This window comes from Cottoperca gobio, chromosome 18 (genome assembly GCF_900634415.1).
Source record: "Cottoperca gobio chromosome 18, fCotGob3.1, whole genome shotgun sequence".
In the NCBI taxonomy this organism is placed as follows: Eukaryota; Metazoa; Chordata; class Actinopteri; order Perciformes; family Bovichtidae; genus Cottoperca; species Cottoperca gobio.
This window is the reverse complement of record NC_041372.1, coordinates 11457708-11484023: the sequence shown is the minus strand read 5'-3', so window position 1 is coordinate 11484023 and position 26316 is coordinate 11457708. Positions and strand designations below refer to the sequence as shown.

The window sequence follows — 26316 nt, the reverse complement described above, 5'->3', positions numbered from 1 at the left end:
GAATACATGGAACACTACTTTGATACGCAACCCACTTCCTGTAAGAGCAACAAAGGGCATGTAATGGTATTTTATGCTTTAATAAAAATGTGAGAATAGTTTACACACATACATTGGGACAATCACATCAATAGTTTTTACACATCATACAAGTATATATAGCAGCATACGTTTAATACTGTTGAGTCTCTATATGAAAAAATACAGCTTTATTTTACAAAATGGTTCTTGCTTTGCCTTTGCAGAGAGATGAGAATGAATGGTTTGTGTCGGTTACCTATACAAGAATTCCCTTCATAAGACGATTCACATGGTGCTGAATGGAAACTTTAAAAGTGATAGTATCCTGATTTCCTCTTCCTGGAAAAGAAGGAGAAACGGTATTCAGTCTGTGGCCCCTAAAAGAAAAAGTTGACTATACACAGAATATGACAAAGTGCATTGAAGAACCCATGAGGAATTAAATTGGACTTTTAATTAAGAGTCATAATGTCCCTAGTGAGGCACGGAGGTTAAGGATTTTCCATTCTCACTAATATGTTTTGCAAACTGTCTCAAGTGATTTCCCAGGATGCTTTTCGACAATGCCCAGAAACCTTCTAACATGCACACTCGTATCCAAGTTGCACCCTGGTTTTGGTTTGTGATAGGAAGTTCACATGGCACAAAAGGAAGCCTGGTTTATAATTTCCCTGTATACATGATTCAGACATTATCCAGGTTTCGGCTTCTCCATTTCATCACCACAAGAGTGACGATGCTTATTCTTTGCACTTAGGGCTCAAAGTTTCTGGAAACATCTTGGCAGAAGCACCACCCACAAAGTGCATCACTAGTAGATGCTTAATGGATAATAGCTGCAGAACATCATTCACTTTAATGCCTGTAATAATTCTGAGCAAGCAGACGAGAGCATTTCCAGTTGATAGATTCATTACTTTGTGGAAGAACCGCTGATAAAGATGCTCTTGGTTGATGACTCGTATGAAACCACGGGACATCCCGTGAAGCTTTTTTGTTTAGTTTCTAAATCAACCCACAGATTGATTCTGCATGTGCGTGTTCTTTTTCTCTTGTTTCAGTCGAGTTGGTATTTGTTTTTGTTTTCTCAGTGTTTGTAAGCTGTTTAGCAATATATATATATATATATTTAAATAAAAGCCATTGCAATTGTATGTTTATCCAAAACCCAATAAACAAAGTAAAAGATCTCAGTTTTCACTTTTGAAGAACTTTTTAAACATCTCTTAATCACCTGGAGCAGTCGTGTCCGCTCCACCCTGGACTGCAGTGACATCTGTTCGGCCTGATGCATCTGCCTCCATTCAGACAAGGTGCTGAACACACAGCTGTAGATATGGCACACACACACACACACACACATTTTACATACAAACATGTTATTGTTAGTGTATTGTGCCATTTATGCACCCAGTAGGTGCGCCTTGAGATTGCTTTTAGAAAGGCGCTTTACAAATACAATTTATTATTATTATTATTATTATGATATACATAACAGTCTCAACAGGTAAAACCCTCACTGACTAACGCATGACCTCACCACTGTGACAGCGTGTGCCGGTCCATCCGGAGGGACACTCGCACTGGTAGGGTGCCACGCAGCGGCCTCCATTCAGGCACGGCAGGATGCAGATAGCTGTTATTAAAAACAGGAGGAAAAATTGAATCTCTATGCAATATTAAATAAATAAATAATATCAATACCAATCTCTTTCAAATGAATGACATTGTTTTGGTGATTTTTGTTCCTGTAACGTGAGCAAGAGGCACAAGGTATATAAACTGTCTGACAGCGCTTTGTTGACGTGCAGAGAATGAATGACAACTCTCTCAATGTCTCCGCTGAAAACAACCTTTCAGCCCATTATCTCCGACCCTCTTTGTGCACCATTGTCTGCTAAAACCTGCTTAGCAAGCTGGTTATATTCCCGTGTGGTAGTGAGTGTTTGAAACACACTCAGGATCATGCAACCCATGTATCAACAGAGTTCAATGATTAAATACTTACGCTCCTCACACAGGCGGCCCATCCATCCCTCGGGGCAGGAGCAAGTGTTGGGCCGCTGGCACACACCCCCGTTCTGGCAGTGCAACCAACACACCGCTGAGGGGGAGGACACACACACACACACACACACGTGTTTTAATACTTCACATACAGTAGACGATCTACACAGGAGAGCAAGATATTCAATCCCTGTCCAGTGACATAAGAGGAAACAAACGTTTCAACAACCTCATGCAACAAAGGCAGCATTAACAAACTGCACATTAAATTCCTCAGTACAATTTATCCCCCCAATTTCTATATGTGTGTGTTTCTGTGTGCACGTGTAGACAGGAACGTGCACAAACTCAGCAGCTGTTGAGGAAAGGCCAGCCTGGATCCAGACCCTTGTTTTCAACATGTAAAACGTGCATTTGAATTTCATGTCACGTGTGATCTGCTGTAGTTTCTCTTTCTTTTGAACTCTGCAGCGGACGAAGAAGCTCATGAATAAGAAGCTCTGATGTGTTATCTGGACCCATGTTAGTACATCGTGTCTGTGATGTTCATTGCTTTCTACTTTTTCTATGATGAACCCAATTCCCCTCTCCCTGCTGCCCCGCGTATTGCAGGGATTTTCAACCATGCCGTTTTGCAGAGGGAGAGTAATTCCACTACTTTGAACTACTTCAGGTGAGAGATTGATCTATTTCTCACTGTAAGAGTATTTTTCTTCCTTTAATGGGGCTGGATCCAGGCTTTAGAAATTACTCATATGTGAATATCACATTCATGTGGAACATGTCGTCCACCGCCAGACAGGAGTACGCACAGAAGCAAAGCTATGTACTGTTATAGAAGGAGGAAGCAGACTCCCATCTACTGTAGTGCCCAGTACAACCCCACTTCAAAACATCCAAACTATGCCTTCAACTGGGAAGGAGGAAAGACAACGTGCTTCACATTCTTCCACATACTGTTCACATGCAACTGGTGTAAATCCAGCAGACGAAGGCAGGAGGGGACAGAGAGAGCAGGCACAGACACGTTAATAACCTCCAGTCATCTGTTGGGGTTGAGCAGGAGCAGTCTATAGAATAATGTAAAAGTGGAGAAGCAGCACGGCGTCATGTTGCTAAAGGGACAGTCAGAGGAAGCAGGAAGTGTCCTGGGAAAGGAGGGAAACCCCCGGCTGTTAAACACAGAGGTGTGTTCTCTCTACCTCTGCATGTGGGAGGCGGCGTCCAGGTGCCATTCTCCAGACACCTGCTCCTTCCAACGCCCTCCATGACGTAGCCGCCAAAACACGAGTACGCCGCCACGTCCCCGAACTGGAACACTGCCCCCCGCACCACCCCATTGGCCACGTGGAGGGGGGGACCACAGGACACCCCTGCACAACAGCCCAGATGGAACGACCCACGAGTTACTCACTACACGTGTTCCGTCTCCTCTTTCTCAATGAATGGCTGCCACTTGGCCTTTAATGGCTGGCCTTAAAAGTGGATGAGCATATCAATCTTGTTTGAGCAAAGAGGAAAGTTTACAAAATAAGAGAAGCAACTTACAGTACTGTACAAAAGCACCTTATTAACTTAATCTTTTCTTAACTTGTCAGGGGTGTTGGCCTGAGGCCTCCCATTGGATGAAAACAAGATTGTCATTTGAAATGACCTGTGAAGACAGTGGATTTCATGCAAAGTATCCAAATGTGTCGGACACTTCAGCTGTGTGGCTCCACAATCGGTGAATTTAGGGCCAAAACAGGACTAAAAGGATTACGGTGAACATGCATACAGGAGAATAAACACCATGCAAATAGAATAAAAGAACCATAGCAACGTGAGCATAATTGTTTTGCATATTCAGGACAAATGCACACAAGAAAGATCAGAGGATTATCGGACAAAGGTTGCCATAGAAGCTGCAGAGGAGCCCATAATTAGTCCATCGTACAGGACACCGACACAGTGTTTGATACAGACCCGCTTGTTTTGATAAAAGCTCCGTGAGAGACAGACAACAACAGAGAGAAATTATACTTCAGCCATCGGGCAGATTTAAACCAGCAGCCATGCAAGTGTAGAGAAGTGTTTGGCACAAAACAAGCATGCAGAGGTGTGCAAATATAAAATACTCGTGAATTATGACACAATTTGCTAGTTTGAGTACATATTGACTTCCTAATAATTACATTTGATTGATTTCCCCCAAAGAAAATACATACTTTCACACACAGAGCTGACGGGGCTCCAGGTCTGGTCTGGCCTGCAGGTGATGGTGCCGCTGCCTCTGACCTGCTGACCTTTGGGACAGGGGATGCGGACTGACTGTCCAACATGAAACTCCTGCCGTAACCCGTTCCTGCTGTCCTCCCTCCAGCCTGGAGGAGCCGGGCAAGACTTAGCTGTAAGGAACAGAAACGAAGGATTGTGGACTAATTAAGGTCGTTATCCAGCTGACACACTGTATCTGTTGAGACAGATTGAAGATATACATTCTCTATTTCTAATATATGTGTGACATTAAATCTAAACATTAAGTTAAACACTGAAAACATCTTTAGATGAGATCTAATCCAGTGAGACACCACCCCAGACATTTAAAGACACACTTTGGTCACACCTTACACGTTTCGCAAAGACAGTATTCATTGCAGGGTACTCTCTTCCTTTGACTCAGTCTATAAACAAGTACGAACAGCTCCCACTACCACTTTGTCACAGGCTATGTTGTGAAACAAGATGACAACACTCAGTGATGATCCAAACTGAGTGAAGTGTGCGCTCGCACTGTGTTGCAAACGTTTGCAAAATGCACAGGAGTTTGTGTAAAAGTAACGGCTGCAACAATAATTGCGTTGACAAGGTGTAAAGGAAGAAGCCCAAGAGGAAGCGCCACAGTGGTGTGTAGTAATACATGCATTAATTCATATGACATCAGTTAACCCTGTGTTTTGTATGCCGTGTAACTGTCCGTCAGTGTTTCTGTGCGTGTCTCTCACGTTGGCAGGTGGGGAAAGTGGAGCTCCAGGTGCTGCCCCCCATACACACCACCAGAGAATCTCCCACCAGGCTGTAGCCTTTATCACACTGGAACTGGACAGCGCGTCCCGTGTTCAGGTTGTGCTCTTGCACTCTACCGTACAGCATCTTTGTCGGGCTGTCGCAGCCTTTGGCCACTGACGAGAGAGAAGAAGATGGAGATTGTGGTTTTACAGATAAGTTCAATGATAACATTTACAGACAAAGGAGCGTAAAGGAACATGTGTCAGTTTCTCTAGTTTTAAATATACCTTCACATGTAGGTGCTGGCAGGCTCCACGTGCCGTTGGCTAGACAGACGAGAGTCTTTGAGCCGACCAGCTGCAGGTCGGCATTACATACATAGCTGGCATTGTGTAGGTAAGTGTCTTCTGTCGTCTGGACATTTGCATGTTGCACTGTGGGAGGAGGCCCGCAGGATTGTGCTGAGGAGACAAGCATAAACAACATGCCATAGGTGTAAGTATGTGTAACATGTACTCAGGGTTACACCCTCCACACAAAAGGTGCTGCCTTGAGGTGTGTGAGGTGTCCTGTCTTTGTGGTGTGTTCCATGTTTTACTCACGAGACATTACCACAATAGGATTAAATACATTCCCTGGTCTGATTGTATAAACAAACCTACCAACACACACTGGTTGGGTGCCACTCCATGTTCTGTCCCCCTGGCAGGTCTGAACAGAGTCTCCCTGTGACAAGAAGACACAAGAACAGCAGAGGAAACACAAAAGTTAAGGTCCATGATCTTGGTTTTTGAAACAAATACACTTTAAAAAAATGTATTTCTTTACAAAATTGTCCAACTGCTATTACAATCAGCAGTTTGCCCTCTTTGTGTGTGTCTTCCGGTGCAATAAAAGGCACCAGCATTCAAATTGCAGAGGCTATGTTATCAGTGTATAGAGTGACTCAGCTCGTTCTGTTTGCTCTGTAACTGCACACTCGTATTGACTGCTGAGGAGAAATCATGTGACTTTCTGTAATCTGATTGTCGACCATCAGCTCAGCCTATTATGTTAAGCACATTGCTGGAGAGGAGAGTACGTCCTCTGTTGTATTACAGGGGACGAGTTACCAAAAGCTGACTTTTTGAAGGGACTATCCTATAAAAATCACGTTTTTAGTTTGGAAAACATGGAAAAATATATGTTCTTAAGGTTGAACTAAGTTACACAGCAAAGCAAGAATGTTTTCCAGTACAGCTGTGTGTTTGCTCGTCTTTGTGACGATCACTGTGTTCATTTGAGGTGAGGTAACCCCTATTCCATGCTTTCTAATCTTAGCTGCTAAACGACTAAAACGCTACAAAAAGAAACTTGGCCTAGTACCTTCATGTCAAAGCCGGGCAGGCATAAGTACATGACAAAGTCTCCATAGTTGTAGCTGTCCCCTTCGGTGACACCGTCAAGAAGAGGAGGGGGTTTCTTACACAGTACCAGCTCGCAGGAAACTGAGGAGATGCTTGGAGCCCAGCTTCCACCCGGCTGATTACACAATACAACAGACAGGACAAGAAAGGAAAGCACTTCATTATTCATGCTTTCTTAATGATATGATCGGTGGAAAAGAGAATGTGTGCAAAGTGGTCATTGCAAACCCATAATGGCTACGTCTCTGGATCCCAGTGACGAGGCACAATACAGTCATTCAGTCTGTAACAGCAAGCTGACACATTTCTGCATTCCTTTAACGCTCTCGCCAGAGTTTTATTGCCAGAATAACGTTTTTTAAGAAAGAGCGAGCAGGAGCAACTTGTTAATCATTATTAAACCAGTTAGTCATGTTAAGATTAAGGCTCTGAGAGACTTAGACAATAATTGACCAACATGTTTCCTACCTGACACTCAGCTAATGTTGACCCCTGCAGGTGGAGACCAGGAGGGCAGATGAGGGTGATGGTGCCCCCGACAGGAGTGAGCTCCTTCCCAGTGATTACCAGATGGGGGATGGAGAAGTTGGTGGGTAGTAGGCAGGGGGCGGGGCTGCACCGAATGCTGTGTTTGGACCAGGTACCGTCACTCTGGCAGGAGAGAGAGGCTGTCTGTGTGGCTAAATTGTACCCATCCTCACACCTGGAGAGCAAAAGGGAAACACATGGAAATACTTACTGTTTAACACAAAGCAGTTTGTCTTTAAGAACATTGCACAGGCACTGTTGTGGTTATTGTCCATCAGAAATGGCAGAAAAATAAGGTATAAGTAATAATTAAAGTATTTATTTACCTGTATGTGATCTGGTTTGGGAAGGTGAACATGTCTCCACTTGTCGCCACTTGAGCATGGGCTACAGTTGGAGGCTTTCCACAGCTCATTGGCTCACAGCTGATTCTGGGTTCCCCCCACCTGCCGTCACTCCCACAGGAGAGGTGTTGGTGCCCCTTTAACTGGTAGCCGGGCCGACACTTGTAGACAACCGTGTCTGGGAAGGTGGCAATTCCGCCCTGCAGGACAGCGTTAGGGACTGTAGGCGGGGCGACACTGCACCTTCCCCGGCCACACACAGGCACACCGGGGCTCCACACCCCTCCCTTCTCACACACCGCCTGAGGGGGACCCAGCAGCTTGTAGCCGGCGTCACACTGGAAGTGCACTCGGTCTCCGCAGGCGTGGTCGTGTCCAAGAACAACCCCGAATTTCACCACAGGGAGGGCACAGACGCAGGGCCGACACTGAGGCACCGTGCCCACCCAGAAGCCTTGAGCAGAGCACCGCAGGAGGGGATACCCGACTACTTCATAGCCATCGAAGCAGACGTACTCCACCATGTCATCGTAGTTGAAGCTGGTGCCGTTCAGGAAGCCGTGACTGATGTCCTCAGGTGGATCACAGCTTATGATGTCACAGCGAGGTGCAAGTTTGTCCCAAAGTCCATCTGACTGACAAATACGTACTGGACCTCCGTTAAGTGTGTATCCCTCATCACATTCATAAGTTACCTTGCTGTTGAAGCCAAACTCTGACCCCAACACACGCCCATTGGGGATTGGTGAAGGTTGGCTACAGCGGCCAGGTACACAGGTAGGAGACTCATGGCTCCAGGTGCCATCAACCTGACAAACACTGATAGATTTCCCTTGTAAGAGGAAACCATACTGACAGCTCAGTTCTATCTTATTATTATAGCTGTACTCTTCTCCTTTAAATGTAATATCACTGGGGACTTTAGGGGGACCGCACGATACTGGCTCACAATAAGGCTTCTCTCCATTCCACTTCCCATCTGCTCGGCAGGTGATCGTGTCACTACCTTTCAGGACAAATCCAGGACTACACTCATAGTGCAAGACCTCAGGATACACAAAATCACCGCCGTGAACTGTGCCATTAGCAAAAGCGCCTGGGTCGCCACAGGACACAGGCCGACAAACTGGGGCGTCATTAGTCCACAGTCGAGCTGATACACATTGTCTCACGGGCTCCCCGTCCAGCTCATATCCGTCCTCACAAGTATACTTGACCATACTGCCGAGGGAGCTATCAGTCACATTCACCCAGCCGTGCTCTGGACGGGGTGGTGTTTCACACTCTGCTGGGACACAAGACGGTGCAGTGCCATTCCAGCCTCCGTCCTCCTGACACACCAACCTGGCGGGGACTGTGAGGTCGTAACCTTTGTGGCAACGGTACTCGATAAAGGTCCCATAAAGGAAGCTTAAGTCCATAGGTGAGGCCAATGTTCCAGTGTCTGTAGCATAAGAGCTTCCTACCAAATGCGTCACCCTAACATATTCCCCAAAGTCAATGTGAGGAGGCAGGCCGCAGTCCGAGGGCACGCAGACAGGAACAGAAGAAGACCAGCCAAACTCCTCACAGGTCAAATGATCTTGGCCTACTAGCTGGAATCCAGGAAAGCAGCTGTAGAAAATGGTAACCCCAAAACTGTGATCCTGGCCCTCTACAAATCCATTTCCAATAGGTTGGGGTGGGGTGCATGATATCTGCACACATGCAGGTGGCTCGATGTCCCACTCCCCACTGGCCAGGCACTTCAGAGTCTCAGGGCCTTGAAGGCGATAACCACGACGGCAGGAGTATGTGGCACTGTGACCAAACTGGAGTTTTGTATAAACGACTTTTCCATTGACTATCCGTTTAGGGATTGAGCATTCAATTGGGCGGCAAGAAGGCACCCCTCCAATCCAAAGTCCCTTCTCTCCACAAAGGACGGTGGAGTTTCCCACTAAATTATATCCAGTCTTACAGCTGTAAAGGGCTTTACTGAGGTACATCAGACCCTGGACGTCAACAATACTATTAGAAATCTCCACAGGCTGAGGGCATTCAACTGGGATACACTCTGGGTAAGGATTGCTCCACTGCCCACTGGCTAAACAGGACACAGAGCTTTCTTTTCTTAACGTAAAGCCATCCATGCATGTGTAACTCACCACGGAGCCGAAAGGGAATGGGGGAGAGGACGAGGAAGGGCCACCAAAAGACACTTCAGGCAGTGGTCCGCAAAACACCTGCTTACACACTGGAAAGGTGTCGTTCCACTCCTGGGACGGGGTGCAGCGGAGGATCCGGGCCCCCTCGAGGACGTAGCCATCCTCGCAGGATAATTCTACTGTTCCAGATTCAGAGTCCAGGCCCTTCAGGACCAGATGATTCTCCTCCAGCGGCGGCTCTGGACACTGCACCGGTGTGCAGCGAGGACGCCTGGACTTATCCCACCTTCCGTACTTCAGACAGGTCCAGGTGGCATCCCCTACCAGCTCGTAACCCTCATCACAGACATACTGCACCTTTCGGCCCACCTGGAAATCAGACCCCCTGTAATGTCCGTGGACGATGTTCGGAGGAGGGTCGCAGGTCAAAAGGACACAGGTGGGAGGGTCATTGTTGGACCAATGGCGGTTGGCTTGGCATATTCGCTCTGGACGACCAACCAGTCTGTATCCTGCATTACAGGCGTACGTCACCTTGCTGTTGAAGGTGAATCGCCCTCTGACCTATAGTGCAATAAACAAAGGGACATATTATTAAAGATGTTTACAACCAATTTGAAATACGAACATAAAAAACAGGAGTCTCATATATAGCGAAGAAATTAATAAATAATTTGAAAACAGTAGCTAAAAATAGAGACAAAGTCCAGTATGTGGCTGACCTGGATGTATCCATTCCTGAGTGAAGGAGGGGGAGAGCAGGTAACAGGTACACAGGTAGGCAGAGCTCCTCCCCACTCTCCATTGGCCTTGCAGGTCCTCCTCTTCTCCCCTCGGATCAGGAAGCCTTTATCGCAGCTGTACGCCACCACAGCTCCAAAATTATAGTTTGTTCCGCTCACATAGCCCCGATCAATGCTCTCAGGCTTGGAGCACCTCACCGGCACACAAACAATATCATATGGTGAAGGCTCCCACTCTCCTCCCATCCGACATCTCAGTGTGGCTGTGGTGTTGAGCATGAAGCCCTCCTCACATTTATAGCTCACTTCAGTGTTGCTGGCGTATTTGGGTTTGTTGACCGAATCTAAAATAGCATGGGGTAGTTCAGGCGGACGTAGGCAGAAGTTTGCGATGCAGCGAGGGGCCTCCGTGCCATCAGGGGGCGCCCACACACCCTGAGCGTTACACACCATCTTAGAGTTGTTGCCAGCAGTGTATCCGTCAGTGCAGTAGTAGTTGGCAGTGTCTCCAAACAGCTGGTGGCTCTCATAGGGCTCGGCGTGGTCTATTGCTGGCGGTGGCCCACAGGAGCGGGGGACGCACTGAGCAGAGCTGTCACTCCATTGGCCACTTGGCAGACATTCCCTGGTCTCTGGGCCAATCAGAGTGTAGCTGTGGAGGAAGCCAGAAGTCAACATTTGTATTTAGTTCTAACATGTTTCAATTTCAATTGACAAAACAGCATAATAAGTGAGTAGACTTCAACCACATTTACCCTTCTTTGCAGACATAGTGCACCTTGTTTCCCAGTTCAAAGTTCTCTCCTACGGTCACGGCGTCTCTCAGGGCTGGAGGCTCGCTGCACAGGATGTTCACACAGCGGGGGACAGGCCGGCTCCACTCCCCTGTCGCTTCACACACCACTTCCATGGATCCCTGTGGTCTTCGCAGCAACACACAGTACTTAGTTTACACACACACACACTACTGCAATCAGGACAACAAATAAATGGTCAAACAAATCAAAACTGGTGACATGTTACACATTTACACAGAGGCCTTATACAGAGTTCATAATGTTATAATGTTCATAGAGGTTATACTGAACAGTGCAGCTGACTTTATCCATACCTGTATCCCTCAGCACAGGTATATGTGACAGTGGACTGGTATGTAATCGTGTTGAGGGTGTAGTCGGCGTTCTCTACAGTTGGAGGCCCTCCGCAGGTCACCGGGTGGCACACAGGCGGCGTCCCGCTCCACCTCAGACTAGTGAGACACTGGAACTCATAAGGGATCTGAGGCAGGAAGCCATTCATACAGCTGAGGAGAAGGGAGACAGACACAGAGGTAACTAATAAACTACAAGCTTGTTTCAACATTGACACATTTCTAACACCCTTTTGTAATATTTCCCACGGTGGTCATTACAACATGGTGTTGTAGGGGATGCAAATGATACCTGAAAGTCACCTTGCTTCCATAGGTGAAGTTGCTTCCCTTCATGATGGAGTTCTCTGGGGCAGATGGCGTCGGGCAGGAGAGGGCTACAGTGCAACATCACAGAGATGATTAGTAACAGTTTCATTTTAATATTCCACACGAAAACATACTAAATGCTATGTGTGGCTATCTTTTTGTCTTCAGAGCCTCTATACACATTTCTATGAGGAGAGAGTGAACTGTCAGGGTTATTGATGAAATGTAATTAGATTTTGGCGAAGACTTCTTCTCGGATTAATGCCACATTACATTTTACAGTGATAGGATGAAAGAGGCACACAGGAAAGTGTTTAAATGGATAGAAGCCAAAGAGGTGCGAGTGAGAAGCATTAGTAAATGAAGGGGAGACCTAATTAAAGGTCTACCAGCCAATACTCATCACACTGCTGCACATGCACTCCTTAATAACAACAATGGAAGATGGAAATGTTCCACCTCATGCAATGAAGCAACTGAAATTGTGTGCGCTTGCAGAAAACCTCAATGCTGTCGCCACATATTGAACCATTGGTGTGCCCTCTAAAGCAACAACATCAATCATTTAAACTTCTGTTATTGTTGCCTGCAACACAAAAGGAGAACATCTCGCAGCTGCTTTATATATTTCGTGGACGTGACAGAGTTGTACAGTCTGCAGCCACAGAGTATGTCACTTCCACTTTCACTATGAGGAAGAATGGCCTGAAGCCAAAATGGAGGTGCTGCAGTTGTCCAGGCAGCTGCATATATAATCACCCTTTTACAGCACATTGCATAATGTAATATTTGTGAAAAGTGTACAAGTGTCTACAGGTTTGTACTTTTGTGCGTGTAGGTCTATACAATATCTCAATTTGTTTCCTCTTTGTTCACTTTCATTTACTTAATAACTTGGTTTTGCGCCAGGCTCGTAACAGTGTGTCGTGTGTGTTTCCTGAAGTGTATCAGTACTTCTGCTATCTGCATCATAATGAAAGTGTGTTACTCAGATCCTTTTTGGCTCCAATAGCTGGAAGCTTTGATGAGGAAACTCTTTATCACACAGAATAAAGAGGACTTTATTGTCCATAATAGTAATGAATCCCTTTCCATTGAGCTGCTCAACATGTGTATATCCATGTTTTATGTTAGCCTGACCTCAACCTATAACATTCATGGTGCATTAAATGTATATAGCCATTATGTTTCTCTATTTACTGAGAGATTGTAATCAAAACTCTGGTGAAATGCATGAAATATATTTATATCAAGTAGTTTATCTCACCCTAATACAATACAAGGCAATATTCTATAGTTTCTTATTGCCATCAAATAAAATAAATAAAGACATTTTGTTGACTTTAGAATATGAATCACTTATATCACTTATAGCACAGCTGCTGCACCGTGCTGGCAGGACCACTCAACCCCTCACCGCTGCAGTATGGGATTGGATCGTCCCAGCTTCCTGTCTCCAGACAGTGGAGGCGAGACGAGCCGATCAGCTCATAGCCGTTCTCGCAGCCAAAAACAACCTCGCCGCCCATCAGAAAGTTGCTGCCGTCTCTGTGACCGAATTCTGGAGACCCTGGGTTCACACACTTCACTGGCGCTGGTGGGAAGACAAACACACACACACAAAAAAAATGGGTTTAAATACGGACAGGTAAAATGCACTTTCCCTAACATCAATGCTTGTGGACCTGCGTCTTGTTACCGGTGCAGTTTTTGCCGTCTCCACTGTACGGGTGGGTACAGGTGCAGGTGTAGGAGCCGTCTGTGTTCTGACAACTAGCGTGTTCATCGCAGTCAGATCCCAGAGCACACTCATCCACATCTGGACACACACAAAGAAGAATGCATACAAACACATGTACATAAATCTTTCCAACAGGATTTGTCTTTCCAATATATCGTTGAAAAACAATGTTATGTAATGAAGTACCGAGACAGGCTGGTGGGTTTCCTCCCCACTTGGCACTGTTGGTGCAGTGCACCTTGGCGTCTCCCAGCAGGTAGAAGCCAGCGTTACACTGATAGACCACAGAGCTGCTGGCATGGAAGTCCGTCCCCTGAAACAGGCCGTTCTCCAGAGGTCGCGGAGGCCCACAGGACACTCCTGCAACACACAGAGGACAGAGCAATTATTGAGGAACTCACTCCTACAGGCGCTCTAGCTCTATTATGTTTTGGGTATGTAAAATGAACAGTATGCTATATCCATCTCCTGTAAGTGGAATACAGCAGAATGTTTTAAATATATTTCAGTTTGGGACTTTAGACAACATATGGTAGGATATTACTCATTTAAAATTCAAATCAGAGAGCAGTTTGTGTCTCCGCCTTACGTTCACAGCTGGGCAGAGGTTGGCTCCACTCTCCTTTATTTTGGCACTGCAGCACGGGCTCCCCCAGCAGGTAGAAGCCGGGATCACAGGACAGCTGGACCTGGGCCCCAGGGCTCACCTCCACAGTGGAGGCGTGCAGGTGGGGCACTGCGTTCTCCAGCTTGGGGCAATCTGGAGAGACAAGGAAAAAGAGTCATACAAATCAAGTTGGGACATAATGACGTCCCCAATATCTGTTCCAACTACAATCACAACTATGCAACAAGAGGCAGCTCTACAAATGTACTCTTACTAGCACAGAACACGCTGCTGAGGTTGACTTTGACTCGCCCCACCACCCCGCTGAGGAAGTCTGGCCAGGCGAGGACGTTCCCTCTGTGGGTCACATGGGAGGCTGGACAGCTGCTGGCCAGGACCTTTATCTACAGTACAGATGAGGGGAAGATCAGTTGGTAAAACATTGAATAAAAGAAATCAGAATCACGTACATATTCCTGTTTCATGAAGGTGTTACATGTTGGAAACACCAAACACTACATCTACCTGTTGAGGTGTGAGAACACGATCCCAGATGTTGAGCTGGCTCATGGAGCCGACAAAGGATTCGACAGGGTTGAAGCCCTCGCCCCTCTGATCCTGATCCTGACCTAATACCAGCGCTCCACCACCTACAGGACACATGTTAAAGGTCAAAGGTTAACCACAACCCACTGAGAAATTATAAAATAATGTGAACATCTTGTAAATTTGTTCTGAAACAAAGACAACAATGTTTTATTGAAGACATTGAGCTCATTATTACTGGATGTTAAAAACGACAGTTATGGCAGAAAGGTGACGAGGTCGAGGATAGCACTACACCTGGGATAACGGTGCCGACTGACAGGCCTTTGCCTCCGTCTGAGGGCTTCCCGTTGATGTAGATTCTCCAGTCACCATCCCAGCTCCTCCAAGACACCCCGATGTGGTACCATTGACCCGTGTTCACTGCAGGACAGTCCGTGATCCGCTCCTTGCCATTCACATACAGCACCCACCTGTAGGGAGGGAGGGGAAATTGTTTCATAGGGAAGAAAGAAAGCCTTAGGAGAGGTAAATAATTAAGCATAAAGGTACTTTTTTTATTCCTTTAAAAGGAAAGATACAAACGGGAAACAGTGCGTGTGCATTTATATTCTCTGAGTACATCACTGACCCGTTGTAGTCTATGAGAAGGAAAGCGTTGTCGCTGCCCTCCACAGCGTAGGACACAGGTGTGCCATAATTGGTGGTGTCCGATGACCTCATCCAAAAGGTGCAGGTGATCTCTGTCAGCGCCGGCATCCCTCCATCCATCATTACGTAACCATGGATACCGGACACCTCAAAGTCCAGGTTGAAGGCAGAGCTCATCTCTGATTGGACAGAAAAGCATTCACATTGATTTGATTAAATTATTGCCGTTACTGCTTTTTTTTTACACGACTGTTCTCTAGAGTTGCCATGGTGATGTGTCAGCTGTCCTATAGTACCTGTCTCACACCTGGTTCCGTTGAACCCAGGGAGGCAGCGACAGGTGTAGGAGCCCAGACCATCCAGGCAGCTGGCCCCGTTCACACAGGGGTTAGGATCGCACTCGTCCACGTCCACCTCACACAGGCGGCCACGGTAACCCTCCACACACTGACACCTGAGAGAGGGGAGGAAGACACGCTACATCAGCACAGGTAAACACATCGTGAAGCACATTTGTCTTCCTTATTGACTTTATCTCGTTAGTCTTTACATTTCTATGACCTGAAAAAGGACAGACTTACATCATAACACGTATGAAGAGGACTATTAGGGTGTTACAAATGCTTCTTCTCATCAGAATAGTAATTACCTGAAATTGTTAACAGCATCCAGACACGAGCCTCCATTCAGACAGGGGGCGCTGTAACATTCATCAACGTTGACCTCGCAGCGATCCCCCGAGAAGCCAACGACACAATTACAAGTGTAGCCACTCGTCAAGTCATTACACACACCTTCGTTCAGACAGGGGCTGGAGAGGCACTCGTTTATTTCCAGCTCACAACGAGAGCCTGCGGAAATGTGAAAAAGACAAGAAAGAAAACAACTGCATTTTCAAATCACTAACTTAAATATTATACATATAAGTTTAAGGTATGACTACAGAATGAAGTTCAACCATCATGTCAGTCCTGTCATCTAACCTGTGAAGCCGCCGGCACAGCTGCAGGTGAACTTGTTGACCTCGTCCACACACACACCTTCATTCAGACAGGGAGAGGAGACACACTCGTTCACCTCCGCCTCACACAGAGAGCCTGAGTCAAACAGAGATAGAAGGTAAGCAGACAGCTGAGATACAGTACAGTATGTGATTAAACAATAGCGACTTATGGCTAGTAAAATCATTACGTGTCCTGTCGGCAAGTCAAGCTTAGACAACATGAGGTCTTTGCACATTAAAAGCTCATCCTTTGGAGGCATGACATGCTGATGTTTCCTCAATGTTCCCTTACCTAAAAAGCCAGGCTTGCACTGACACTGGAAGTCTCCCATCCCGTCCTTACACAGGCCTCCATTCTGGCATGGAGTAGAGTCACAATCATCTATGTCAATCTCACACTTGGCACCTGGGAGAGAAATATCACAGGCGCTGTCAAACACTCGTCATAACAAAGTCACATACAACACAACTGTGGTTGCAACAAATGTCAACGCTCAAGCGAGAGTTACAGCTGGGCATTGTCCACATATATAGGACCATATATAACATGCAAACCACTCATCTTATTAAAGTTGTTAATACATAAACACCACACCGGGTGAATCTGAATCTGGTTTACCTGTGAACCCAGCCATGCAGGTGCAGACGTATCCCGCCCCGACTTCCTCACATGTCCCCTTATTTTGACAGGGATTCAGGAAGCACTCGTGGAAAACCTGCAGGAACAGCCAATCAGATCAGTCTGTCATGTTTTTGTCTTTGATTGATCACTGGGTGGTTCAGTTTCTCTATATTAATACTTTAAAAGTATCCTGCAGTTAGTTTTACAGATTTATCATCAAATATCTGTCCAATAAGTTCTTTCCTTCAATGATGTCGTCATTATCGGTCTCTTTACGTAACGGGAAAGCTGAAAGCTCTAATCGTCGGACACAAATTCATCCTCCTGTATGAATATGAGTTAGATATTGTTTAACTATACGAGTTCAATTGATCAAATACATTTTTGGACACAGAAAACCTTTTAATTTGTAATTATTCCACAATAAATGTATTATTAAGAGGTACTGCTATCATCATCACCGGGTCAGTTGTAGTTTGCTTATTTGTATCTATGATATCTAGATTTTGGTCATTTGAGACCTACAATGATGACAAGATAAAGACTGACCTGACTGCTTGCTTGGTAGGCCTCACTGATCTCCACCTCTGGAGCCGCGGTCACACTCTCCTCTTTTGGAAGAAAACTTGAGCCAAAACCTGATGATGACACCCAGAGAAAAAACAGGCAATGTAAGTTCAGACGAGTGGGAAAAACACAGCAAGGATCTTTCCTCTCGCTACCAGACTCGCAGACGGTTGTGATCCGTCTGAACAAAAGCCTGTATTCTTATTGAATACTGGCAGCATGTCCTAACCACTGTTCATTCCCACACTTCAGGCATGCAGTGTTGCTCATTTCCAATAGCAATAAAAGTCATTTTATTTCCATTTCCCCTCCCCCTGACCCGTGCCGTAATTCCTTTTCCAATTGGATCGAGCTGTCACAACACAGATCGGACTGCACACAACTGGAGCGATGGCAGCGAGCTCTGAAACTGTAGAAGAGCTGTCGCACAGCGCGGCTGACACTGAACAGATCTATATAATTTGCTCTCTGCTGACTTCACTTGGCATGTCCTGCAGAAATGTATCATAAGTCATTTTACATGCCAACTCAAGCAGAATGGTGTAGAAATAGAAATATGCCAACATCTGCATGGGCTTTGTAAAACTAAATAATCTTGGTCCCGATACATTTTTAAGTAGGCAATGCAGACACTTACTGGAGCAGTGCTGTATGGTGTTTGCCCCGGTAACGGTGGTGGTTCCATAGAAGGGACAGGAGAGGCAGAAGGAGCGGCCGTGATCAGGCTGGTAGTAATCTCTGGGACACGGGTAACAGGGAACCAGACCGGTACGGGAGAAATGGCCGGCCGAGCAGGGGACTGCAGGAGTGGAGAAGCAGAGGAGATCAGAGGAGAGAAAAGACCAAGTTTTTTTAAATGAAAGGTTATTTTTTTTGTATTTTAACCGGGAAATTCAGGTAGCAGAAGTTTCCAGATTTATCATCCAACTTTAAAGGGTATTCATATGAAATTTCCAAGTCGGAATTGTCCTTCAGATTTAATTGCACGTGAATACTAACGGACGTATTTATGTGTAGAAGCTGGAATTATATTTGTTTTTGTTACCTAGCAGCGTTTTGAATTACTTAAGAATGATCAAAGCTTTTCAAAGTAGAAATAGGCTCGAGTTGATAGGACATTAAGGGAGTGCCCTCCACACTGTCACACTGCATCACCTCCACACTCGAGCTCGTCCACTGCTCCTCTGGTGACAGTCGAGGTCTCGTCAGGACAGACGAGACACTCCCTGGCGCCAAAACCAGACTGGAAGTGACCCAGCGGGCATGATTCGCAGATCTCCAACCCATTCAGAGAGTTACTACCAGGCTTACACTGCCCTGCAGACACATTCCAACCACAACATCATGAGCAAAACCAACATCAGGACATGTATGAAGTTAAGCACTATTGTATCCTGCGTAAGAGGTCATTCTTATACATGTTTATTATCACAATGTACCAGATACCATCTTAGCTATTTGCAAATGCAGTTTGTGCTTCAGTAAGGCTGAGGTCTGGCTGTGTTAACGATCATACCTTTGCACTCTGCGACGCTGCGGGAGTGCAGGTAGGCCGTGGAGGTTTCCTCAGGGCAGGACTTACACTCCAGCTGACCCTCCTGGTCCTGGTAGGAGCCCAGCCAGCAGCTCTCACACTCGTTATATTCCAGAGAGAAGTATGTTCCCACCGGACATTGGACTGCACACACAATTAGGGATTTATTGATGAACATAAAACTTTTATAGCAGTATTAGATTTTCATAAAATCCCAGGTATTTCGGTGATTAAATGAGTTTAGGCGGGTGTATCCTGCTTTCACTCACCGCACATCCTGCCTTTGAGCACTGAGCCCGGCCTGCAGAACAGAGAGGGCTTCTTGCTCTCTAGAGATTTTGGATCGGCTACAATCATCTCCGAGGACACGTGGAAACTGGACAGCGGCTGCTTGGCCAGCGTTCGCTTCAGACGATTGGTCAGTTGCTCCAGGGTCCGCAGGAGTCTCTTCTGATTGGCCACCTCTATTGAGTCGTTCCTCGACAGGGGCAGAGGGATGCTTGCTGGGAGAATGGACAAAGTTTAAAAGGACAGATAACCAACAACTGATGGTATTGAATATAAAAAACATAGATATAAAATGAGTATTAAACACAGCAAAGGTCAATAAACACGCAGCAAATCACATTTAATTTACCTGTGATGTTGAAAAAGATCTGGATCTTTTGGTCTCGGGTGGGTCCTGTGATTTTCCGGTGCCTCTTCGTGCGGTGGTGAGGTTGTATGCTGCTGTCTTGCTGCTGCTTGGCGAGCTGCCGGGTGCCTGTGGCAAAGCCTGAGTCAAAGTAGGCATAGTCCTGGGCGCCTTGAGGACCCCAGCTGTTGCTCCAACCCCCTGGTGCTGATGAAGGGAAAGGACAATGAGCTAAGATGATGCTTCTGTTAAAATATATGTGGGATGTTTAGTGACGGTGGATTTTGTGCACGTCAATCCTACCGATAGAAAATCCGTTCTCGTAGTCGTAGTTGTACTCGAGACAGTGAGCCTTTGACATCACCTCTAGCTTGCAGATGACATCACCGCTGCTACAAATGTTGGGGAGCTGTAGAGAAGAAGGAGAAAAAGGCGACATGTATTTCGGAGTTGATTTACAGCAGATCAGTGCGTACGTGTGTGTAGTTATCCTCACCATGCCTCCCAGTTTGGTGTTGAACTCCCCAGTAAATGACTTGACCAGGTCCACATCGTCACAGCGAGATGCTTTGAACAGCATCTCAAAGGGTTTGAGCCCGTTGTTTGCCACTCGGTTCACTGGGGAAGACAAAAAGGGTTTTATACAGCGCAGTCCTGAAAATGATGCATGATGTGCACATACAGGTATTAATATACCGTAATAAGAAGTACCTAGGTGCACACATTAAGTTGTACTGCAGTGTAGACATTAGATAAGTAAATATTTAAAGGATAAGGGACACACTTACCTGAGCAGTCTGGTCTGTTCGCAGAGTAGGGCGGCTCCCACACACCGTTGTAAGCACATAAGTAGGTGTGCACTGCATCCTGAGTGAAGCTGTAGCCGTCTTTACAATGAAGAGTGCAGTTAACGCCCTCCTCTTCTTCAGAGCAGATGAACTCTCCATTCACGGGGACATACGGCTGGTCACAGGTCGTCCCTGGGCACACACACAGATTTATAATGTGGGAGAATACTGTTTTAGGTATACAGTTCAAACATACTGAATATAATTCAGAGATGTAACATATTAACACAAATGACATGAGGAGTAAAAGTTATTTTAAAAGCCCCGATGTGGTCTGTCAGCTGTGTACCTCGCACAGTGGCCGTGATGTTGCAGGTGCGGCTGTTTCCTGCCGCGTCGGTAGCTGTGTACTGGACCAGAGTTTCTCCTACTGGGAACACAGAGCCTGGAGTATGGCTGCTGGTCACTGTGAGGCGACCACCTGAGAGAGGAACACACATTACAAAAGTGTTGCTTAGAGACATACAGTACATTTAAAACATGTTCATTAGAATAATATTATACATTTACATTACATTTATTCCCTATTGGCTGGTGAGCATTACTCTTGAAGTGTTACTTGCCAATATAATTACAGCGGTTAAACCTATTGTGTCTTACTCCAGTTAACCTGCAGAGGGCAGTCTTGACCTTACTCCATCTTCCAGGACTAAATGAGTCACTCTTAGTAAACCATAGGCGTTATGTTAAACAATGATATGTTGACATGGGAGTGATGCGTCTGGGCAGAGATGGAGAGATGGAAAATTGCTATAGTCTGTGAAGAGAGTGATGGATCGAGCCCTGGGAGAGACAGCTGTGAAGAGTGTATGAGTGTGAGTTTGCATGTGTGAGAGATGCAGACAAGACTTTAAAAAAACAAAAAGAAACGTAGGAAAACTGAGTGATTGACCTTTTGTTTCCCTCCAAGTCCATTAAGAGTAGCAAAGTCGTTTCGGACAGGGCTGACACACGTCTGGCCTGCTGGAGTCTGGTGTCTCCCCTTATATATAGCCCGTGTGTGTGTGTGTGTGCGTTTGTAAGTGTGTTTATGCGTGTGTCTACCGAGTCACAACTATATATAGCGCTGGCATCAGGGTGTGGGCCTGGAAAAACAAAACACTGACGTCGAAGCAGCGCTGGTCTGACGTTGTGCGGCCCGAAGCACCCGCAGCATCAGCCTGTTATTACAGTGCATGTGTGTGAGACGAGTGTGTGTTTGATGGGGGGGGTGCACCTCCACAGACAGGTGGGGAGTGAGCACGCTGGGTCTCGGGAAAGAGAGGTTGGAGGCCTGTGTTTGTGTATGCGTCCATGCCTGCATACATTTCTGTACACACACACACACACACACACACAAACGCATATCTGAGCGGTGTTAGTGTTATTCATGTGCGTGTGTGTGTGTACTGTATATGGAGCCAGAGCCAGTGAATTACATGGAACCGGCTGTGGGCTGGAACTCTGAAGAAGTCTGGTTTGTTGTCTGTCACCACCACGTCTGTTTGGGTACAGCTAGATTGCCAGGAGAAAGTCAGCCAGCTCTACGATATTTAGTCTATTTGAGTGGCCTTGATGCACTCCTTTGTAGCAACGTAGTGAGCGCAGCCGGCTGAACAGAGAGACGAACAGGCTGCGTATTAAATCCTCACAGCCAGTATGTACCTTCTGACCTCTTGAACTGCGCTTGAACAAGAAAAAGAGCACCCGTTTTTTCATTGTGCGTTGGATAAAAGCGATTCAGATAGATTGAGATAGAGACTAGGAGGAGATCATTTATTAACAACCGCTTCAAACCTTTGATAGATTCAGGAGGCAAATGTGGCGGCAGTAAAACATGAGATAACCCTAGAGTGCTACTCTATAAAGATCTGCCTTCACATGTTTAATATTGCCTACTTATTTAGTATAAATACGGTTATTAACTGTAAACATGTGCAGTGGAAGGGTGTTTCATCCAGGGCACCTCAAGGTTGTTTGGTCCGGTCTGAATCAGGTGTTTGTGCTCTACATTTACAGAACAATGTGCTGAAGTGGGAAGTAACTAAGCACTGTACATAGTATTTATTACTTCCAATAAGTGCTGATGTGTATTTTGATTTATTTCACTATGTTTCAGACCAAAGTAGTGTACCTTTACCTCCATCTTCTGGCTGTGAATGGGGAACTAAATGAATATTTTGCGTGTGTGTAATGCTGGTTAAGTAATGTGTGTGAGCAAAAACACCTGTTTCTCTTCGCTGAATCTGCCCGTTTGAACATTAATGGCATTAACAGACACGGTTACAACTTCATCGGTCCATAAGTCCCATTCTCTCTCCATCTCTCTTTTAAAAACAGATGCACAAATGAGACGTTCGTGCACACAATTACGATCCATCCTTTCACCATTGGACCATATGTCCTGTGTCTCTCAAGATTAATCACACACACACACACACACACACACACACACACACACACACACACACACACAAAGCCCTCTCCTGATCTCCTTTTTCCAGTCACCCAACGGAAAAGATCCTGTTTAACCATCATCAGTGGAGGAAGAGGGTGGAGCGGAGTGGAACAGAGGAGCAAAAGAATAAACCATCTCCGGAGCTGCCGTCTGAGAACGGCAACCAGACATACCTGAGTTGTCGGAAAACTGTGGCACCTCCCAAACGACCGCCGTCTCCGTGTCTGTGGCCTGGACTGTGGGCGGCGACCTGCACCTGTCAATCACTGGGGGCTCCGTATCTAGAACGGGATATAAGGTTGTTAACGACCAGATGGAGAACACACAATAAAAACAGCACATTGGTGAACATTAAACATATCGATAGCAGTCAATCAGCAACGGCAAAGCTAACTGTAAAAGCATGAACATGCACATAAACACACAATTGCTCCCAAGACTGGAATAGATTACAGCAGCTAGAGAAACACAGAGTGCTACACTGCAGCAGTACAGAGTGTCAGAGGGCACAAGTTAAACACATGTCTCTAATAAAGAAACTACAACGTTCCCCCACCATAATAACATATGGAAATGTTCACGGCTACCATGCTTGAGGTTTTTCCCCCGCGACTGCTGTGATTATCGAGCGGTTGACACGGTACACCCCTGTTTTTCGCTCTCTGCGGTAACCCTGTTTGGCACCTGCTGGGGGTGGGTGGACTCCCTTACCGGTGAGTACGTCAATTAAATCACAGTTTTTCACTGAACGACAGGAATAAGCTGCAGCACAGAGGTAAGGGAGAAGCAGAGCCTGTCCTGTCATTGAGAGGCCACTGGTTTGAACCTCACAAAAGGTGAGTGTCCAAAAGCTGAAAACTGACTAAGTTGTGCCGTGCAATTATGTCTAATTATGTAAAAAGTAGACTCTTTACCCACAGTGGCTAATTTAACTGTCTCAATGCAATTTGTCTTGCCCTTACATGTGACAGTTCTGTTATTTTCTAGTATTTCTGTCGCCTTCGGTTGACGTTCACTCTGAAAATACACGGTTGCCGTTGACTTCTAAGACTAAACACAGGTTGCTTATTGTCATCAATTTGTGATTTACTAAAAAAAATGGGGATGATTGTGGAAATGTGCGTCTTTTAATCCGTTTTGAAGTGGACCACAAGGGAGAGATTGTGGTACAAGATCAACAATCTTGTATCTTAACGCTTGAATTACAATCTGTCAGCACTTCAATGGACGAAAATAAATGTACATCATTCTTCTGAAACGTTTCGTATACAAAGACGCTCAGCTGTGTGTACTTAAGCCAGCATTGAGACAAAACAATAGATAGAAAGCCAAAACGCTGATGTCACTGTTATTAGAGAGACGCCTCGACTCAGTCAGATGAGACGTCTTGATGTCTTTAAAGTCTCTATCTGTAGACGTGCGTAATTAATGGCATAAATTGTCATATGCATGTTTTGAGTGACGATGCACTCACCGATCACAGTGACTGTGAAGGAGCAGTTAGCCCGGTTCCCCGAGCGGTCGGTCCCAATGTAGGTGATGGTTTCTTTCCCAATGGGGAGCAGCTGAGGAGGAGAGTACACTGGCTTCACCTGCACCACCACCTGAAGGAGGGAGAGACAGTGACACATATAAAGAACTGACTGGACTTAGTGAGTTGTGTAATGATGAGAGGTTGTCCTGAGCCAAGACGTGTAAAGTGGGTCGAAAGGTTTTGTTTGTTATGAATACGTTTGTAATTCACTGTTGATAATTATATGAAAGACTTTGCTAATTTTCTTTAATCTTTAATGCAAATAATCAGTACAGTCCCTACTACTGTACACTGTAAAGTATCCAACCTCTTCTTTAGAGTTGTCGGTGGCAGTCGGGACGTTCCAGCTGACGTTGGCGGTGCCGCGCCGCTCATCTGTCTCTGCAACAATGTTCTCAGGGCACTGGATCCCCGGTGGCTGAGCATCTGAAGAGACATTAGAAAGAGAAATTAATTAGACGTTTTAGAGGACGGAAAGAATGAGACGAGGGACTGGACAGTGCGAAGGATTCATGACCGATCTCTGCCGGCTCCTTGTTAACACCGAGGAAATAGATGTGTGATGTCATCTGACCTCTTTAATCATAAGACGTCACACACTCATTATTGGTCTTTACTGAATCAAAGGGAGAGTGCACCGCTGTCATTGTTCCAATAAGACCAAATCTCATTAATACTGCATGTGGTTGTATCTGTCCCTTATCTCTCTTCATCCATTTGCTCAACATCAGGCAACAAGAGCAGAGGTTAACGGAGTGAAATGAAGTGCGACACATGCTTTATGTCATTGTCAAAACAGCTGGGCTCATGGAAAAGGAAGCTCCATCTTATTAAAAGTGAAGATTTAAACTTCTTATTGTTAAATCCAGCCTTCTAGCCTTTATCATTGATGAGTTATACACGATAGGGTTGAAGGGAAAATAAACCTACTGTACTGAATTCACTGCCAGGGACAGTAAACAGCAATGTGACAGCAGTAGCGTTGAGATTTAAGAAACAGATTTACCCTTGAATAAAATAGCTTCTTCCTTTTACTCATCCTCATACAGCATGTTGTAACAATGTTAAGCCAGCACAGTTCAGTTCAACTCAGTTCAAGCCTGCAGAAAATTAGTAAAGCCTCCAAGAGTGGAATCTCCCATCGATCGGCAGTGATCCTGTTGCATTGTGTAGAGAGCTCCATGTGCTCCCATCTGGACCTGATGACCCATCCACTTAGGCATCCGTCTCTGCTAAACACTAACACACTTAGCTCCAATCGGCTCCATTCATCTTTTGGTGTCATCAACATGAAGTGAGAGGCGAAAGAAGCCAGAAGCTGACAAAGAGCGCTTTTAACTCTGTAATAACTTTCAATTTCTTGATGTCTTCAAAGTGTGCCGCTTATATTTTAGCACTCCATCTTTCTTCTATCTTATGGACATTTCTTATTAATATTTCCCTTCCGTCAGCCGATTTGTGCCTGAGAGGATCAGAACAACTCATCTCTCCATTATAAAACACCTACAGATGACTCATCCTCCCCTCTCGCTTGCCTGTCCGCCCTACCTCTCCATTCGTTTTCATCTTTATGGCACCTCTTCCTCCCCTTAACGACAGCAGTTCCTTCATTAGCAAACTTTCTCGGCGAGGATATGAGCGGATTGAGGACATTTGAGTGGAGGCAGGCTGAGCTGCACCACCTGTTTCACCTGCAAAGCATCTGGAGGGCTGTTATAATGATCTCAAGCCCAGTCGGAGTGGAGAGCCATGAGAGCTCGGACATGGTATGGTTTGAGTTAGTTACCCGAGGCGCTTCAAAACGGGGTTAGCCATTCACAAAGTGGAGAAAAATGCAGAGCGGAGATAGGAAAATAAATTTCATCCAAGTTTCCTGCTGTTTTCTGGGGGTTGTTAAAAGATCAAAAGAGAAAGATACAGAATATGTGGAAAAAGAGAAAGATATAAAA

At 45.7% G+C, this 26316-nt stretch overlaps 1 protein-coding gene across 1 annotated transcript; it reads right to left on the bottom strand.

Annotated features, from left to right (window-relative positions):
- Positions 1-64: 64 nt before the first annotated feature.
- LOC115023997 (sushi, von Willebrand factor type A, EGF and pentraxin domain-containing protein 1-like) lies at positions 65-24800 on the bottom strand (the record flags this gene model as incomplete). Its single annotated transcript, XM_029455370.1, has 42 exons — positions 65-360; positions 1256-1349; positions 1562-1657; positions 2030-2125; positions 3231-3401; positions 4236-4415; positions 5013-5189; positions 5304-5477; positions 5679-5742; positions 6382-6537; positions 6891-7125; positions 7277-10005; positions 10164-10836; positions 10940-11107; positions 11296-11487; positions 11627-11711; positions 13061-13237; positions 13343-13462; positions 13571-13744; positions 13974-14144; positions 14266-14395; positions 14517-14641; positions 14835-15010; positions 15169-15367; positions 15485-15642; positions 15838-16039; positions 16172-16285; positions 16484-16597; positions 16811-16907; positions 17363-17451; positions 18018-18179; positions 18536-18697; positions 18897-19058; positions 19184-19417; positions 19552-19755; positions 19852-19957; positions 20045-20166; positions 20337-20528; positions 20686-20817; positions 23007-23114; positions 24308-24437; positions 24675-24800. Coding segments are annotated over 42 exons (9207 nt in total), but the record flags the coding sequence as incomplete, so codon positions are not given.
- Between the last annotated feature and the right edge of the window lie 1516 nt (positions 24801-26316).